Below are 16,199 nucleotides of genomic sequence, written 5' to 3' on the forward strand. Positions count from 1 at the left end.
GTGTTGGCTCAATTTATCAGTTGTTTAAGTAAACATTGTTTGTCGGCATAAGAAAATCCAAACCATGAGTTGATCAGTGAATAATGAGTTCTATATTAGTGAATGTTTATTATAAAATAAGTGGATGAAAGGTTAGTAGGTTAATATTTGTATTATTGAATTAGTGGTTAGTAGATGAAGAGTTAATGAATTATTAATATTAAGGTAAAGAAGTTAGTGGGTTAATCAATAAGTTATTTTAAGTTGTTAGCTTATGAATAGACTATTTGTTCATCATTAAAAGCGGAGCAATTTATCTCCATGGATTCTCTATATTCGAGGCTTTGTGATTGACTGACTTTATACAATTTTTTACTAACATTCCTTGTTCTAACCAGAGAAGGATTTTGGATGTCAGTCCCAGAAATAGCAAATGCGATCAACAAAATCTTTATCAAATAGCAGGTAATGGTTGTTTGCAAGAGCTTCAACTGATAGATAGGAAATGAGATCTGATTCTTGCATAATGAGATGAAATTTTTAAGCATTGTACATGAACACTAGTAAGATGAACAGCAGATGAACACTTTTGGGCACTTGTGATGCATTTTTAGGAATTTAGAGAGATCAGCAAAGCTTTGGGAGCTGAGCTTAGCTTGATTTGATCAAGTCACAATTGGCATTCCTAATCTATCCAACCTGCCAGAACCAGGGTAAGCCTTGTTTGATAACTTGGCATGCAGAGAGGACGACCTGTGCGCCAGCAGCCCCGCCGGATTCCGGCGGTCTGGTCTCTGCTTCGGTGCGCTGTGCGATCGCACCTTAGCCCTTGACGACTCGGTGTTCGCCATGTAGTTGGGGTATCCCGAGTAGCCACTGAAAAGGCTTCCGGAGAAGTCACTTTGTGACGGAGTGAAGGCGCCTCTGCTCGAGCTCCCGGGCCTCGACGAGGCAGGGTAGTAGTGAGGGCTCTCGCCGTAGCCACCCGACTCGAAGGGGAACCTCAGATGGCCGAGAGATTGCTGCGTTTCGACGATATGTTGGGCTGCCGTGGATTCGACGGAGGGCGAGTCCGGCAATGCGAGGAAGCTGTGGCTGTTGGGGTCTGAGGTCAAGGTGGAGCACGAGGAGTGGTGGTTGTGGTGGGCATTGCGCCTCTTGCGGTGGAATTGTGGCTTCCCTGGATCTACTTCCAAGATCTTGGCATTCTTCTCGTCGTCCATGGGAGCGCCATTGCCTGATCTCTTGGCCCAGCAGCGCTCCTCCATCCACCGTTCCAACCAGTTCAATCCACCGGAGTTTACTCGATCCCCGACGGTCGAATCGGAAGTAGCTGGCCTTGATGAAGTCCTCTGCAAATGAGACAGAGCAATTTCACAAACCAGTATCAAATATCAAACAACTGTAAGCAAGCAGCGAGGGGGCGGGCAGCTAGAGAGCTTACGACATGGCAGCTGGGGGCATTCTCGAACCTGAACCGCTCCGATCGGAGGACGCGGCACGCCCGGGCCTTGGCTTGGACCCTCACCAGGGCCTGCATGCACCGCAGGGTCTCCGCCGCTTGCTTCCTGACGATGTTGCCTCTGACCAGCGCCTGTAGCTTCACGAGCCCTCTCAGTGCTTTCAATGCCCTCCTTGCCTTCCACAACGCCAACATTACGAGTTACAAACACAGTATTCGTCTCGACAACTAGTTATGAAACAAGAAGAACGCAGATCGCTCTGCACAAGAAACAAGATCAAGGTCGTGCAGAGCAACTGTAGCTCGAGGAAATTATGATCTTCCTACACCCACCGGATTGTCCTAATTGTGGTCCAAGAGATCCATGGGCGCAGTGCAGGGTAGTAACCGCTGCGGTACGATTGGACACGAGAAAGAAGAAATGCCAAAGAGAAGGAGGATACAAACAAAATATAGCATTAAAAAGAAGGAAGGTACAAGGCCATGAGCAGAGAGGGTAACGATGAAGGTCTTCGTTCGATTGAGGGGGATAGCGACGGAGAGGAGATGCACAAATTTGAGGTGACCGGATCGTATTCCGAATGGACACTCCGCCCGAGGGGGATGAGAAGCTCACTCACCGAGGTTTTATCCACCGGATCAAGCGACTTAGTGGAAGACAACTACTCGATTGAGGACTGGCCATGGTGAAAGATTACAGATTCCAGCTTTGCGAACAATCACGGATGGCTAAATCTCCTCCCGTTAGGGAAGAACAACTCAGAAAACGAAAGAAGACTAATTTGTTCTAATTTTGAGTAACTATTAGAGCTCCAAAACTTCAATTTTTGACTGCGATTTCAAGATTTTCACTTGCCGCCTGAATTGGATCTGGAATTGGGGAAGAGGAGGAAGTGAGACTAACCAAGTAACCGCGGAAAGCGGCCTGGATCTTGATCGCCGCGGTTTCCTCCAGCTTACGGGCTGCCGCAGAGGAAGACACTACGGGGGCCCTTCCGGCGCTGGTCAGGCGGACGACGGCCGCCGCAGCCTGCGCAGCAGCCACGGCGGCCTCCGCCACCGCGGCGGTGGCCGCCGCGACGGCAATCGCGCGCTTGCTCTGCTTCTCCTCGTCGTCCTCCCCTGCCGCCGACGCGGCGAAAGCCTCCCGGTACGACCCCTTCCGTTCCTCCACGGCCGCCGCCTGCTCTGTTCCTTCTCCCGGAGCGGCATCCCGCAGCCCCAGCTCCGCTTCTCCCCGGGCCCGGAAAGCCCCCTCCGTAGCAAGCTTCTTCCCTCCGAAGAGACCTCGGAGCCACCGCGTGGCCCTCCCCATCGACACGGCCACCCCACTCCACCGCGACCGCCTGGCCTTCCCCACGTTAAATAGCGAGACCGTTTCCTTTTGCTTATATAGTACTATTTTTAGCAAATAAAGATAAAGAAGCCAAAAGAAGAGAAGAGCGGGAAACAAAATCCAAAATGGAGCAAACCAACGACACTACACAAGTGAGAACTAGCGGGAAGAGAAGAAGAAGAAGAAGAAAAAAAGTTGTGGAGAGAAAGTGGAATCACTCATACTCCTCAAGTTCAGCAACAATGGGGACGATGCAGCTTTGGGTTTTATCCGATCTGAGCCTGCAGACAACCATAATTCAGAAATGCATACAATCTTTTTGTAGCAAGAATATCTTTTTGTAGCAAGAATATCCGCGTGATGCTTCTGATACTAAGGACCCAACCGCAATAACACAAAGAATAGCTAAAAGAAACTGCTTTGAAAGAACAGAGAGTGGGCACTGAGGACTCTATCTTCTTCATTCACACATTTGTCAAATGTTTTGATGTCTGACAAACAGAAAGAGCCAAGCAACAAAGAAGAAAAGCACCTGCACTTTGAAGGTTTCTCCTGTCGGAAGGGCAAGGTAAAAGGACCAAAATCTAAGTCAGGAAAGTAAACCATGTCATACCACTTACTCACTTTGAGTTGATCTTGTTGAAAATGATGATGACGATGATGGATGTTGCAGTTAATTGCCTTTGTCTTAGTGAGACACAGTAAAAGATTGTACACCAGTTCCAGCACCACAAGAAACATCTTTACATCGAGCAGGTATATGCTGTTTTTCATGCTGGAGATAAGAGTTTCAAAGTTGGAAATTTTGTTAATTATATAAATGTTAAAAATAAATAAGTTGTTTTTTTAATAGATTGAGCTTTTAGAACTTTAACATGGTATTAAAGCACCAAATCCTCTCAAATTAACCATACCTGTAGAAAAATTGTTTCCTGAACTCATATGTTAGTTTTGGGCAGCTTTGTTTCAGTCAGGGTCTTCAAGCTCATTGCCCATGGCCAACCCCACCAAGCCCAGTCTGATCTAAGTTTCACTAATGAAACGCAAAGGTGTTAGAAAAGTGAACGAAAAAATTGAATGAATGATTCCCTATTGAGAGTTTTAGACAATATGACTTTTTTTATATTTGTTCAGGTTGGATACCGCAGACGATCAAACTATCAGTCAATGAGATGCCACCTCAACCTTCACTGATCCCGCCGGCGAACGAACCTGAGAAAAAAGAGTTGAGCGAAAGGGTTAGCGAGGCGCTGGGATTCCCGACAGACCACTCAGACACTCAAATCAACAAAGAGAAGTAGAGAATAAACAGTACTCGAAGTGTATGAAATTTGAAAGAGCTTTTTCATACCTGTAGAAGAGTTTATATACTCACTGAAAAAGACATTCTTGCTGATATGGGAGCAGACGTGGTGGTATCTGAGAGGACAGGTTCTGTGCATTGCTGACAAGTGAGCTGATAGGGCTGCATCTAGGGGGCAGGGTTTGCAAACCTCATAGCTGCCCTACGGTTTGGTCATGCAAATATTTTTGTCTTTTAGTCAAGAATGGAGACCCAGCAGGATCTAGAGGACCAGGTCTGACAACCTAGTAATTGCTTTTATCCTGTGGTAGGACTTGCACGCTTGATTATTGCCGCTCAATTGTCTTTTAGTGGAGAGGTACCAACGAAGGGCTAAGTCGGAGTTGAATAAAGTGATCGGGCTCGTTGAGGCGGAGCCGATCGAGGCCGAGAAGGAGACTGAACGACCAAGCTGGCCGAGGCCGAGAGCAGGACTGAGCGGCTGAGCTGGCCGAGGCCAAGGGCAGGAATGAGCGGTTGAACTGGCTGAGGCTGAGAAGAAGACTGAATGACTGAGTCGGTTGAACGTATGGCTGATTAATTGAGACTGAGTCGGGTGATCGAGTGGTCAAGTTAGTTGCTAAGTAGCCGGGATGAGTGAGTCAGGCGGCCGAGTGCCCGAGTTAGTTGCTGAGTGGTCAAGACGAGTGAGTCAGGTGGCCAAGTAGCCGAGTCAGTTGCTAAGTGGTCGAGACGAGTGAGTCAGGCAGTCGAATGGTCGAGTCCTAGGGTCGAGTCAGTCGAGAGCTATCTAGAGCTAGGCCGAGTAAAATTGCTGTTGAGTCAGTCAAATGTGGTTTGACCATTGACTTGTCAAGTCAGATTGATTATTGACCCACTTCGTCACATCATGTCAATAAATAAAGACTTGTTGTATCAATATTAAATCATAATTATAAAATATTATGAATTTGTATGAATAATAGGTTCTCTTCCAAAAAATGATAAATCTTAGTTTCACAAAAGTTTCCCCATTTGAAGGAAAATGCACGGAGCGGGCAACTCAGCATCCTTTAATTGCACTCCCCATTTGAAGGAAAATTCTTACAAATACGTCGTAGTTGGGGATCGAACCGCAGGTATCTGGGTGACAACTTAGATGTCCTACCGTGACACCAGTGCTTCGGGGACTCTCGCCATAAGTTACAGATGCTATAGATGATGGTTCTGCTTTGATCCAAGAGTTGAATTATAAAAGTTTCCCACCGATCACCAGGGTAAATCGGGAAGTGCACGCAGCGGGCAACTCAGCATCCTTTAATTGCGCTCCCTATTTGAAGGAAAATTCTTACAAATATGTCGTAGTTGGGGATCAAACCGCAGGTGTCTAGGTGACAACTTAGATGTCCTACCGTGACACCATTGCTCCGGGGACTCTCGCCATAAGTTACCGATGCTATAGATGATGGTTCTGCTATGATCCAAGAGTTGAATTATTATTCTTAATTATCGATTGGTTGGTTGTAGTTTCTGTTTTCTTTTAATAGACGAGAAAGGGAACTTGAAAAAGTTAGTTGGTTGGCAGAGAGGATTGAGTTTGAGTGTGGATGAAGCAGACTCCGAAGGGTTGCGAATGAGATGGGTCTGTCTTAACAAAAAGTAACACAAAGGCCTTCTACATAAAGTTGATAAGCATGAATAGAGGATGTGTGTGGTGAATGATTATAGGTGGAGAAGAGAAGAGAGTTCGTACTTCTAGTGGCCTGGGAAAGGTACCAACTTTCTAAATAATTGGATAACTGTTAGGTGATCGAAATTTAGATCCTATATATTTTTCAGAAACCATGTGAACAAACTATTTATTGCAGATGCAGCAGCAGTTAATCTCGACTCAATAAACAGTCAGTCAAATCTATTCACCAAACTTCGTCCTCCAACTTTCTAAAATCACTTGTTTAATCACTCTCAGATCTCTCCGAACTTTGTACTCAGTTTAATCAATTATAAATTAGTCTCCATCACATGCATGGATTGTTCCTGTTCCTGGCTCATGTGCTTCACCTGCTCTGTTATCTCCAGTCATGCATGGTCCCTTCCCTCCAATCATGCACTCTACTAAAAGATAGAGAAAAGGAACTTTTATTGCTCGCGGTCCCATTTTTTGATAGTGAACGAAGTTACAACGTAAACTCGACGAGTAGCATGAAACAATTAGGATTCTCACAGTAAACCTCATCCAATCTTCCATCGTCGTCTCTATCAGACTTGCTAAGTACGTGTACCTGCCCTACTCCAATCCAATAATGTTCAATTCAAAAAAATGAAAATCGCAGCAAAAATGCAAGAACAAATTAAGGTTACATGCATGATCATGATCTACGCTACTCTTGGTTTGGCTCCGGAGCTGTCCAGTAGGTCTTCACCGCCAGAAGGATCTTCTCCCTCTCGAGAGGGCCGTCTTCGTGATCGATGATTCGACTCTCCCATCTCATGCCGTCGGCGATACTTTTTACCTTCACTAAGATGTCGACGTCGTCTCTCATGATCACTGCGCCTTCAGGCCTTAAGATCCTATCCATCTCCAGTAAAATGTCTTCCATTTCACATCTGGATTGTAGCAGGATGAGTAACACCAATTTCAGTCGAGAACAGTAGAGAGCATTAAGCTTGATCTGATGATACCATACCTTTCCTTGTAAAGGCTGAACACTGAATCGGCATGGATAAGATCGTAGGTTCTTGGATACGTCGACATCGCTTGGCACCTGGAATGAATGGTCAATTACTTCGCGAATGAGTAGTGTGCTTTTTGAACTCTGATACTCACCAATCTTGATAGGTGCCGATCAGGCCGCGCTCGTAGATGGCTCCGAGGGTGTTGGAGTCGGCAAGGGTTGGGACCGTGTTCATAACCCAAAGAGGATCGTCGACGAGAGCAGCGGCGAAGCCGCCCAAGTAGGCATTCATGTCGAGCAAATTGCGGTATCGACCCCGCTGGCCTAACTGGCTGACCACTGACTTGTAGTACCCAACCCTCTTCTTCCATAGCTCGGTGTCTTGCAAGAACATTTCCGGCGTGATTCCTGGAAGACTTCCGGTTGCGATTCTCGGTGGCACGGTTGTCAGCCTCTCCGGCCACTTCCTGATCTCTCCGCCGGCGATCTGGTCGACGGTGGCCACCTCGGGTAGAGGAGTTATGCAAGTTTCCATCTTGGTGTACCTTTCGCAATTGACGGCGACCTCGAGTTGAATGAATTGTGCAAAAAAAAAAAGATGGGATTTTAAAGGGTGAGAGGTGGAGAAGGGAGGAGTACCAGGCGGTGTCTGGATTGTTGGATTGGCAGAACTGAGGCGAGATCATGAACTTGCGATTGGATTTGCAGGCGAGGTGATTGATGGGCTTCTGCCAAATGGCGATGTCGCCTTTCTCTATGAGCTTGGTCCAGCAGAGGCTCGTGGCGACGGCTTCTATGGCGGATTGCTCGGAGCTCAAGTCGTACTGCGTCCTGTTCCAGCCGCGCCAGTGCTTCTTCCAGTTGATTGGCGGGCCGGATAGGATCCAGTAGCCGCCGGGCCGGAGAATGCGGTCGATCTCCATCAAGTAGTGCCCGTCTTTACGATCCAGGAATCGAAGTCAAGAAGATGAAGCAGAGAGGATGAGATGATGCAGTGGGAGAGTGAGTGGAGTACCGTAGAGCTGCCATGGAATGAGACACCGCGAGCAGTGGGCCATGTCGAAGGCCCTCGATGGGTAGGGGAGGCGGATGGAGGCGAGAACGCCGATGATGGCCGGAACCCCGCGCTCCAGCGCGAATTGGACCTGCGCCTCGTGCGAGTCCCGCGGCGCGAACGACATTGTTACAACGTTGCGGGACAGAAGGTAAGCTCCCCAACTCGCCACCTGCAACTCCACCACGAACAAAAGCAGTTTACTTTTTGAGTTCCAGTAAGAACAATCGATTATAAGAAACTAGAACGAAATGGAAGATCTTTGTAAGGGCAAAGCCCTTTCTTATTTTATCGATCAAAATCGGAAATTTTTTGTTGCCGGTGAAGCAAAAAGCAACAAGAACAGGGGAAAGCAGAGTAGAGAAGGTGAAGCACTCACCCCGCAACCGGTGTCGACGGCGGTCCTGATCGAACCATCGCGAAGAGGGATGAGGCGATTGATGTCGTCGATATAGGCGTCGGCACCGTGGGGGAACATGGTGCCGCCGCCGGGGAACCGGAACTTGTCGCCGTCGACATGGATCCAGTTTTGGACCGCCTTCTCGACCGTCAGCTCCTTGTGCGGAACGTTGGCGAACCAAGCCATATCCCTGCTCGCCGGCCACGGGAAAGGGTTCTTGTACCCCGGCGGCGCCGGGATCAGGCACTTGAGCAGCTCGCCCTTCTCCGGGCAGTGCCGCTCGCGGTAGATTAGCCGGTCGCGGTCAAACCGCAGCGACCGGTCCCGATCCTCGCACGGAGTGTACTCCGAGTACTTGACGTCGCACGCCGGGATCTCCCGCACGGACACCGGCTCCGCCGTCGCTTGGTCGGCACCATGGTGGACGGCGAAGTCGAGCGTGGCGGCGCCGGAGCCGTGCATAGAGTACAATCCGTCGGGGTTCCTCTGACAGGAGACGGTGCTGAGGACGGGGGAGGTGACGGAGGCGGAGCCGCCGCCATGCTGCCAGATGCCGAGAAAGTATGAGATGGAGCAGAGGAAGGCGACGACGCCGAATTGGAAAAAATTGGTGCGCTTCCAGTAGGGATGGTAGAGCTTCCAGACGCCGGAGTAAGGACTGGTGGCGCCGGCCATCGTCACCTTTTCCAAGGCGGCACCTTTAGAAACAGGGGAAGAGAAGGCGATGGGAGGAGGAGGAGGAGGAGCATAAAATATTTATGGAGTCGGATTGTACATGGAAGCTTGGTCTTGGAAGCAAGTTAGATTCCTGCTTTATTATAATTTTTTAATTAGAAATAAATTTTTTTAAAAAATAATAATAATCTTTATCCAATTAAAATGGCCTAATAATATAAAAGACATAATTTTAATATGGTCAAATGTATTTCAATTTTAGATTATATTAAATATAGTAGATCAGTATTTATTTGGGTTAGGGTGGGACGGGACGGTACTTATTATGATTGTTTCCCGACTTAAATAAAAATTTTCATCAAAGAAAGAAATTAATATTTAGATTAATTCGACCAAACATTTTAGATAAATTTTTATTAAAGGGGTTTTAAAAATATTTTAAGAATTTCATTAGATTGGGTTAGAATTGGAGGTTTTATTTGATATCTTGTCAGTAAAAGGTAGAATTCATCATCCAACACGATCAATGAGGAGTTAAATCGAAAAATTGGAGTTAGCTACGAGATTCACCTTTTCCCCCACTTTAACAACTTTGTTCTCGTCGCAACCAACTGGAGGCGTATTTGGCATCCCAACTAATGGTCAAATATATTGTGGGCCTAAAGATATGGAGTTATAGTGCAGCGGTGCTTTTATAGTCTTTTAGGTATTTAAACATCGAGTCTCAATTACGGATGAATTATCGGATGAATTTTCTTTAATGATCAGTTGATCTAAAAAAGATAATCTGTTGGGTTGTCGTCCTGAGTATTTTTTGATTTATTCTGATATGAAATTTTTTTATGAAATCGAATCAATCGTTTCAGAATTAATCAGTCAAGAATATTGAATATATGATGTCAACTACTAAATTTATTGGAAGCTTGCTATAATTTGAAATATTTCCAAGTGGGAGTAAGTGCATGATTAATGTGGAGTATGAGGCACGTCATTCATTTTGTCTATTTAATCAAATTTGAATAGAGAGACGGTTTGAATCGACTAAATAGATTAGAATAGAATGTATGATGGAAACGAGACACCTATAATATTAAGTGTTTCGATATCGATGAACATGGATAGTGATAATATCCTCGATTTGAATGCGACGAGTGACACTTCATTATGAGATAATATTGGAAAATGACAAGTAAACTTATCTTGACATGATCTCTTAACAACCAAGTGCACTTTGTTTGGTGTAGCTTTGTTTTTGTTGCTCGATTAGTATAGTCAAAATGAGTGTTATTGCCTCTATGTTCATAAATCCTTTGATCATGGGGTTGTTTTCTGAATTACCCCTGAAGATTAAAGAATTCTCAGATCTACCGTAACATAGAAGTGATTCAAATCGATTGACACGACAAACGGATCTTGTTGGCTTGTAATTTTTGACGAAAATTAGATAATTTCCTGAAACTTCAAGGGTGAACATAAACTTTGGCATAAATACAGATAACCATCTAGTGAACCATCCTTTTTAAGAAACTTTAATTTTTGAGATTAAATAATTTATTTAATCGATTAAAAAAGAGGGGAGAAGGGAGAGAACTTCTCCCTCTTCACTCTTCCCTTCCTCTGGTAGATTTGTACTCGCGTGCCTCCTCTTGAGTCCCTTTCTCGTCTTTTCACTTGTGTTAAGGCTACGTTTTGAGTTGGAGGTTAGGAGTTGTGGCCTCTCTAGATCCTAATATAAATCCATCTTTATTTTGGATGGATCATCGTGAGTGCTTTCCGATTTATTATAATGATCGATGAAAATTTTTTATGAAATCGAATTGATCATCTTCAAAATTAATCGACATAAATTGACTATATGATGCCAACTATAAAAAAAAACAAAATTAGCCAATCAATTTTCTCACATTTTAAAAACTTTGTTTGTCGTGTTAGAGCTAAATTGCCTTGAGCTAAAATTCAAGGAGCCTCTATAGAACATCGAAATTCTTTTGGAGAGATATGACACCCAAAAACAAACAGACAAAATAAATAAATGAATAAATCAATCTGAATTAGAAAATTAGGTACACGCCCCCTTCGTCGAGGCGTTTGCATTGCACCAGACTCCAAAAGCACCCCATGTGCCTCTGTGGCCTGATTAGGTCACAATAGGACTTCTTTCGCCATACTACCTGATTGACACTTGTCTTCACATATAATTCATTAGTTTTTATTCTTTTAAATTCCTAATAATTTAGGTTTTTTTTTACTTAAACAAAGGGAAAAACTATGCGACCACAAAACCTATCCTCAACTCTATTGAACTCTGCAACCGAATCTACTACTAGTTGGATGCTAGATTTGGGTCTTCCTTATGGGACCAGAGCCTCTCAAGTTGACTTACTTAGTCAAGCAACAAATGCTTGAATTCCTAACTTATGAACCCCTTCTTTAGTCAAACCACTTACTGTTGAATAGCCACGTCCACTCATGGAGAGTTATTGATGTATTGGCCCATTTTGATACCATTCATACATTGATGGAATTGTGCATGTATAGAGACAACATTAGTCCTGTTTTTCATGTAAATTATGTCTACATAGGACACATTTTGTAACTTTTAAGTGTTTAGAAGAACCAATTCTATATCCAAATGTATACACAAGCACAAATTCTTAGCCACATCCTAAAATTCTTCCTTTGTCTGCTTAGCAATTTATTGATAGTCCATTTACTTTTGATGCACGTTTCTCATACTTCCATTATTAGCCTTTAACCATTAACTATTTATCTGTTTGCATAGTTTTGGTCAAGATCCACCAAACATTGATGTGTTGCCGATAGAGTTTGTTAATTCTCCTACACCAATGTGCCTGTTCCACCACTATATGTGGTCTTCAATGTATTGAACTAAATGGCCTTACCACCACTATTCGACAAAAGAGAAGATGCAGCTGCAGCAGCAGTTGGAACTATGCCAGTCGAAACACCAGGTTTAGAAAGGTGCAGAAGCCTGCAGTTTTATTTAAAGTTGAATCAGATAAGAAGGAAAGCCTTAATTTATTGTACGCAAAATGCATAAAGGAATTTACTTACGGAACCAGATATTCACAAAATGAAGAAACAGCGGCCGTGACTTCGTTGTAGTTGTCCCCGGCCGCTGGTGCAGTGATTTCAACCAGTTGAATCCCAGGAGTAAGAGGCACGGCATCGTCTACGGCATGAAGTTTCGGCATTCTGTTAGCAGAGGTCACAGTGACAGTAATGGGCACAACTCTATGGAAACGGAAGGCGAAGCCTATTTTGAGAAGCTCATGGTCCAACTTGTAGCCAACAGCATAGAAGAAGCGCAGTGCGTTGCTGCTTACTTTGCTTTCCACTACACTTCGGACTAGGACTGAGAGTTGTTCGGCACCGGCACCTCTCATGGCACCTCCAACATGTCGAACCGTCCTAACTTAACTAGGCTGACTTAATTAACTTGTATAAGAAACTGAAGAAGAAATCAGTGTCTAAGAGATAAATGCAAGGCCTACCAGGCTGGCGTGGGCTGAGCTAAATCACACAAGAGGCGAACCTCCGAGGGCACAACTCCTATGGGATAAGGAAGCAGGATCATGTTAGTAGTTAAAAATGACCATACCCAAGTCAGTGATGTGAATGACTAACCAAGGTTCGGCCCACTCTTCAAGCAGAACTCATGCACCCTGACTCGATCCTTTGGAACACCACACAGGCCTTGGAGGAGAATCTGGAGAGCCTCGACATGCTGCAAAAACAAACTCATAATGATGTTCACAATGAAAACAAGCAGATGCTGATTATATAAATTTCTAAATTTTCACAAAACTTCTTGCATAGTTGTTGAATTAATGATAAATGTTAGGGAAAGCAAAAGGACTGAAAAAGAAATAACACAAATCCAAAATATCAAGTGAATGCATGACCATGGACGAAAACACATAAGCATAAATTCATTCATACGTATGTCCCTCTATTCTCCAGTTCGACATGTTGAGACAAGCATATGTATTATCCTAATAATGCATAAAGGATTAAGCATAAAAAATTCTGATATTCTACCCAACAAAAAAAATATATAGCAACCGATTGTCTCAACTCATACAGAAACTAATCATGAAGCAGCAAGCATAGAAAGCAAACCTGAGTCTCAATGATTCCTTGCACAACACACTCCATTTATCTGTTAGGTGAAAGGAAGTCCTAGGAAAATCTGTAAAAATTTCAGAAAAAATGAATTATTGCATCAAATACTTTGTATGCCGTATCAAAATAGCAAGTATCTGCAGAAACTGAAAGGAAGCAATTTAGATTAGTCAAAACAGAAAATGAAAAAACTTATGCCCTGATCTAAAAGAACTCAAACTCACAGAATAAAGAACATAAAAGAAAAACAAAGTTTCTCCTCTTGAGGTGACTGAATATGTTTACTAGCTATAAAGCTATTTGAGAGTTTTTTACTGATGCATTTGACTACACATAACTTATAATGAAGAAACCCTATTGTCCCAACATAATCTGTCACGCCCTGGAGGTGTCATTTCCGCACACCGGGAGGTATCTCACTCGGTGACGATATAATAAAAGAATCAATATAATAAAAGAGACATAATATAAAGAACCATCCATATTTTATTAGATAGAATAACCAACAGAGTTACCAAAAAGAAGTTCATATATCCATTTATTGTGTCTCATGGATAACCACCTGTACATATAAAAACGACATAAAATACCATCAAGCTAAAGTAAACCAAACCAAAAAGCAGCACGTCAAGGTCTCTGAGCAACTCTAAGGAAAACTGAACCAAGGTAGTATTAAGTCTATGCCTGCAAAACTAAAGGCCAAAGAATGCACCAATGGCTAAGTGGGTAATCAGAAAAGATATGCATGGATTTAATCTTATTTAAGAAGCCAAGGAATTTAAGTAGATCATATTTCTTATTGTCACTTTAAATTTTTTTTAAAGTTCTCCATTTATACATAATATATATATCTATGTATCATTATCAGAAATTAGGTAATATTTTTATGTATGAATTTCGTATCTCAATTTAATTATTATTCATTATCATCAATTTTGATAACTTCTCAATCATGGTTATTTAATCAAGCTAAATCTAATCGTCATCAGTATAATCTCAACATGATTAAATATTATAATTAGTGTCAACATTTATATAAGCATTAAAAAGTGCACAACGAGAGTCAATATCATCAGAGTATAATAATATCTCATATATATAAGCTAACAGTCTCCTCAGAATATATTGTCGCATACGTTATCTAACATACGGACTAAAAGCCCTCATCGGTGGAAGACAAGATAAACACTGACTGCGGCCTCTGCATTACCACAATAATATGTGGGCGGTCAAGTGCTCTGGACCGAGAGCTACATCATGCCACCACTACTCAGGTGTACGGTCTAATACTCTGGTATAAAATTAGGCTCATAGATAACACCTTTTAATATTTATCATTTTTGTATCACAATTATTTCACTTTACACGTTTTTCTCATTTATCATAATTATTACATTCACATTCTTAATTTATATCTTCCTGACTTGGTCTAAACGACCAACTCAAATTAGACTACATCTTATTCATTCATTTATGTATCACCATAAGATTTACATGTAAAGGCTAAGTATTAACTGGTAATAGGATAAAATATCCACAGCAAGGAATATAATAGATCACGCAATGTAAAGACATGTATCAATGGCAGAGTAAATCAGAATATCTATTTAAATTTTGAAAACACCCTTTCCCATTTTAATTTCCCCAGATGAACCCATGTATGAACAGGAAATAAATTGATTCTTTACTCTTTAATGATTTAATTATTTTAACCCGATTTCAATATTTTAAAGATCATTTTAAATCCCCTTTTGAAAACAATTATAACATATATAAATATATATCCATTTAATTTTATTTATTCATGCACAGGGAAAATATATGAGTCCAAGGATAGAATGTACCCACTTATTATGTATGTCAAGTTTCGAGTGTCAACAGATCAACGTGCTACACTCAAACTAGTATCTACAAACATAATATAATAATAACTCAAAACTCAAGATAAACATAATAAAATGAAACGTATCAAATTGTAACTTATTTATCTACAAGAGGCATTCACTATTATGTAATCCCAATCTTATTTAACCATTCTAAATAAAAATTGATTATAATAAAATATTCATGAAATACACTGAAGGCTAGGCTCACGAGGATAACACGAACAAGAGGAGGCCTTTTCTCTGTAAGTGACTTAAGTTGATCCAAACCAAAACACACATAAACCTATAAAATTCCAGATTTATAAAAAAACTCACAAAACTAACTGATTAAACACGAGAAATTAAACTCAGCATGCATGATTTATTTCACTAATTGCACATGGGAAGCTACGATGCTTCCTGCTTTATTACGCCAATTATTTCAACTAACGATCCATAACTACGTACGAACCCTGCTCAATTCACGAGCAGCAACAGCAACAGAGAGACTCGAGGCAGCACTCGCAGCTCTCGTAGCAGCAAACACAGCAGCACATTCCAAATACGGCAACAAGGAAATGAGACAAAAGGAGATTCTTACTAGCGAGATGAATCGTAATAGGTGAAGATCCTGAAGAGGTTCGTCATCGGTGATCGCCGTGCGGTGGCAACCAGCACGAGAAGAGTATCAAGAGGATCGCGGCTGAAGGCGGCGTCGCGAGGGTAGAAGGCGTCGGGCTCGCGGCGGTCGACAGGCAGAGTCGCGGGGCAGAAAGCAGGCGGCGACGCTGGCTCTAGGCGTGAGACGGCGCGGTGCGTGACGGGAGCAAAAAAAAACCCTAATTCCTAAACCGCCAAAACCGGTTTTTATCTTATCGTTGGTTCCGACCAAACCGATTTTTATCTTGGTTCGGCTATAACTTAACTAAATCAAATCCAAACCAATTCCAATTTGAATCAACGTAATCTTATTGGATTTATTTCGAATCCGATCCAATTTTAATTTATTTATTATAAAAAAAATCAATTTTTAACATGATCAACATAGATAAACCTATTTATGTGATGCTATTAATTAAAACATACATAAGCCGAAGATAAAACTCCTAACACTCAAATTTATTTACAAAAGAATTCTTATAAGAAAAAAACTCAATAAGCTCATAAATCACCTAAGTTTCATTATTGTACTAAAGTTTTGAATACTTCTGAGCACAAACTCAGTCCTAATTAGCGTTGTAAGAGCCTGAATGATTTTTTTTGTAAGTAAACTTAAACAAAACATTTGGGTTCAGTTTCAGGAGGGGACATTTCTCTCAACAGCA

At 42.4% G+C, this 16,199-nt stretch overlaps 2 protein-coding genes and 1 pseudogene across 2 annotated transcripts; all 3 read right to left on the reverse strand.

Annotated features, from left to right (window-relative positions):
• Window positions 1-644: 644 nt before the first annotated feature.
• LOC141815420 (protein IQ-DOMAIN 22-like) lies at window positions 645-2,756 on the reverse strand (annotated as a pseudogene).
• A 3,460-nt stretch (window positions 2,757-6,216) lies between these two features.
• LOC141814626 (putative methyltransferase PMT15) lies at window positions 6,217-8,897 on the reverse strand. The gene is made up of 6 exons (XM_074702565.1): window positions 8,168-8,897; window positions 7,750-7,960; window positions 7,374-7,671; window positions 6,887-7,279; window positions 6,747-6,824; window positions 6,217-6,666 (listed from the first exon to the last, which is right to left on the reverse strand). The coding sequence occupies exons 1-6, from the start codon at window positions 8,861-8,863 to the stop codon at window positions 6,441-6,443; spliced, it is 1,902 nt and encodes a 633-aa protein (XP_074558666.1). The 5' UTR covers window positions 8,864-8,897; the 3' UTR covers window positions 6,217-6,440.
• A 2,540-nt stretch (window positions 8,898-11,437) lies between these two features.
• Window positions 11,438-15,696, reverse strand: LOC141815442 (mediator of RNA polymerase II transcription subunit 18-like). Its single transcript, XM_074703388.1, has 6 exons — window positions 15,476-15,696; window positions 13,007-13,076; window positions 12,512-12,611; window positions 12,379-12,436; window positions 11,939-12,295; window positions 11,438-11,855 (listed from the first exon to the last, which is right to left on the reverse strand). Exons 2-6 carry the CDS (start codon window positions 13,040-13,042, stop codon window positions 11,753-11,755), a joined length of 654 nt encoding a protein of 217 aa, XP_074559489.1. The 5' UTR covers window positions 13,043-13,076; window positions 15,476-15,696; the 3' UTR covers window positions 11,438-11,752.
• Window positions 15,697-16,199: the final 503 nt, after the last annotated feature.

The sequence above is a fragment of the Curcuma longa genome, chromosome 21, assembly GCF_044706935.1.
Source record: "Curcuma longa cultivar G26 ecotype Majalengka, Jawa Barat chromosome 21, ITB_CL_G26_1.1, whole genome shotgun sequence".
NCBI classification, from domain to species: Eukaryota; Viridiplantae; Streptophyta; class Magnoliopsida; order Zingiberales; family Zingiberaceae; genus Curcuma; species Curcuma longa.

What these genes read in the sequence shown, in the direction of transcription:
- LOC141814626 (XM_074702565.1), bottom strand. Translation starts at nt 8,863, where the DNA reads ATGGCCGGCGCCACCAGTCCTTACTCCGGCGTCTGGAAGCTCTACCAT. An exon ending in CCGTCGACACCGGTTGCGGG is followed by an intron (nt 7,961 to 8,167) that starts GTGAGTGCTTCA and finishes GTGGAGTTGCAG; the next exon opens with GTGGCGAGTTGGGGAGCTTA. An exon ending in AACAATCCAGACACCGCCTG is followed by an intron (nt 7,280 to 7,373) that starts GTACTCCTCCCT and finishes CAATTGCGAAAG; the next exon opens with GTACACCAAGATGGAAACTT.
- LOC141815442 (XM_074703388.1), bottom strand. Translation starts at nt 13,042, where the DNA reads ATGGAGTGTGTTGTGCAAGGAATCATTGAGACTCAG. An exon ending in GAAGAGTGGGCCGAACCTTG is followed by an intron (nt 12,437 to 12,511) that starts GTTAGTCATTCA and finishes CTTATCCCATAG; the next exon opens with GAGTTGTGCCCTCGGAGGTT. An exon ending in TTTTGTGAATATCTGGTTCC is followed by an intron (nt 11,856 to 11,938) that starts GTAAGTAAATTC and finishes ATAAAACTGCAG; the next exon opens with GCTTCTGCACCTTTCTAAAC.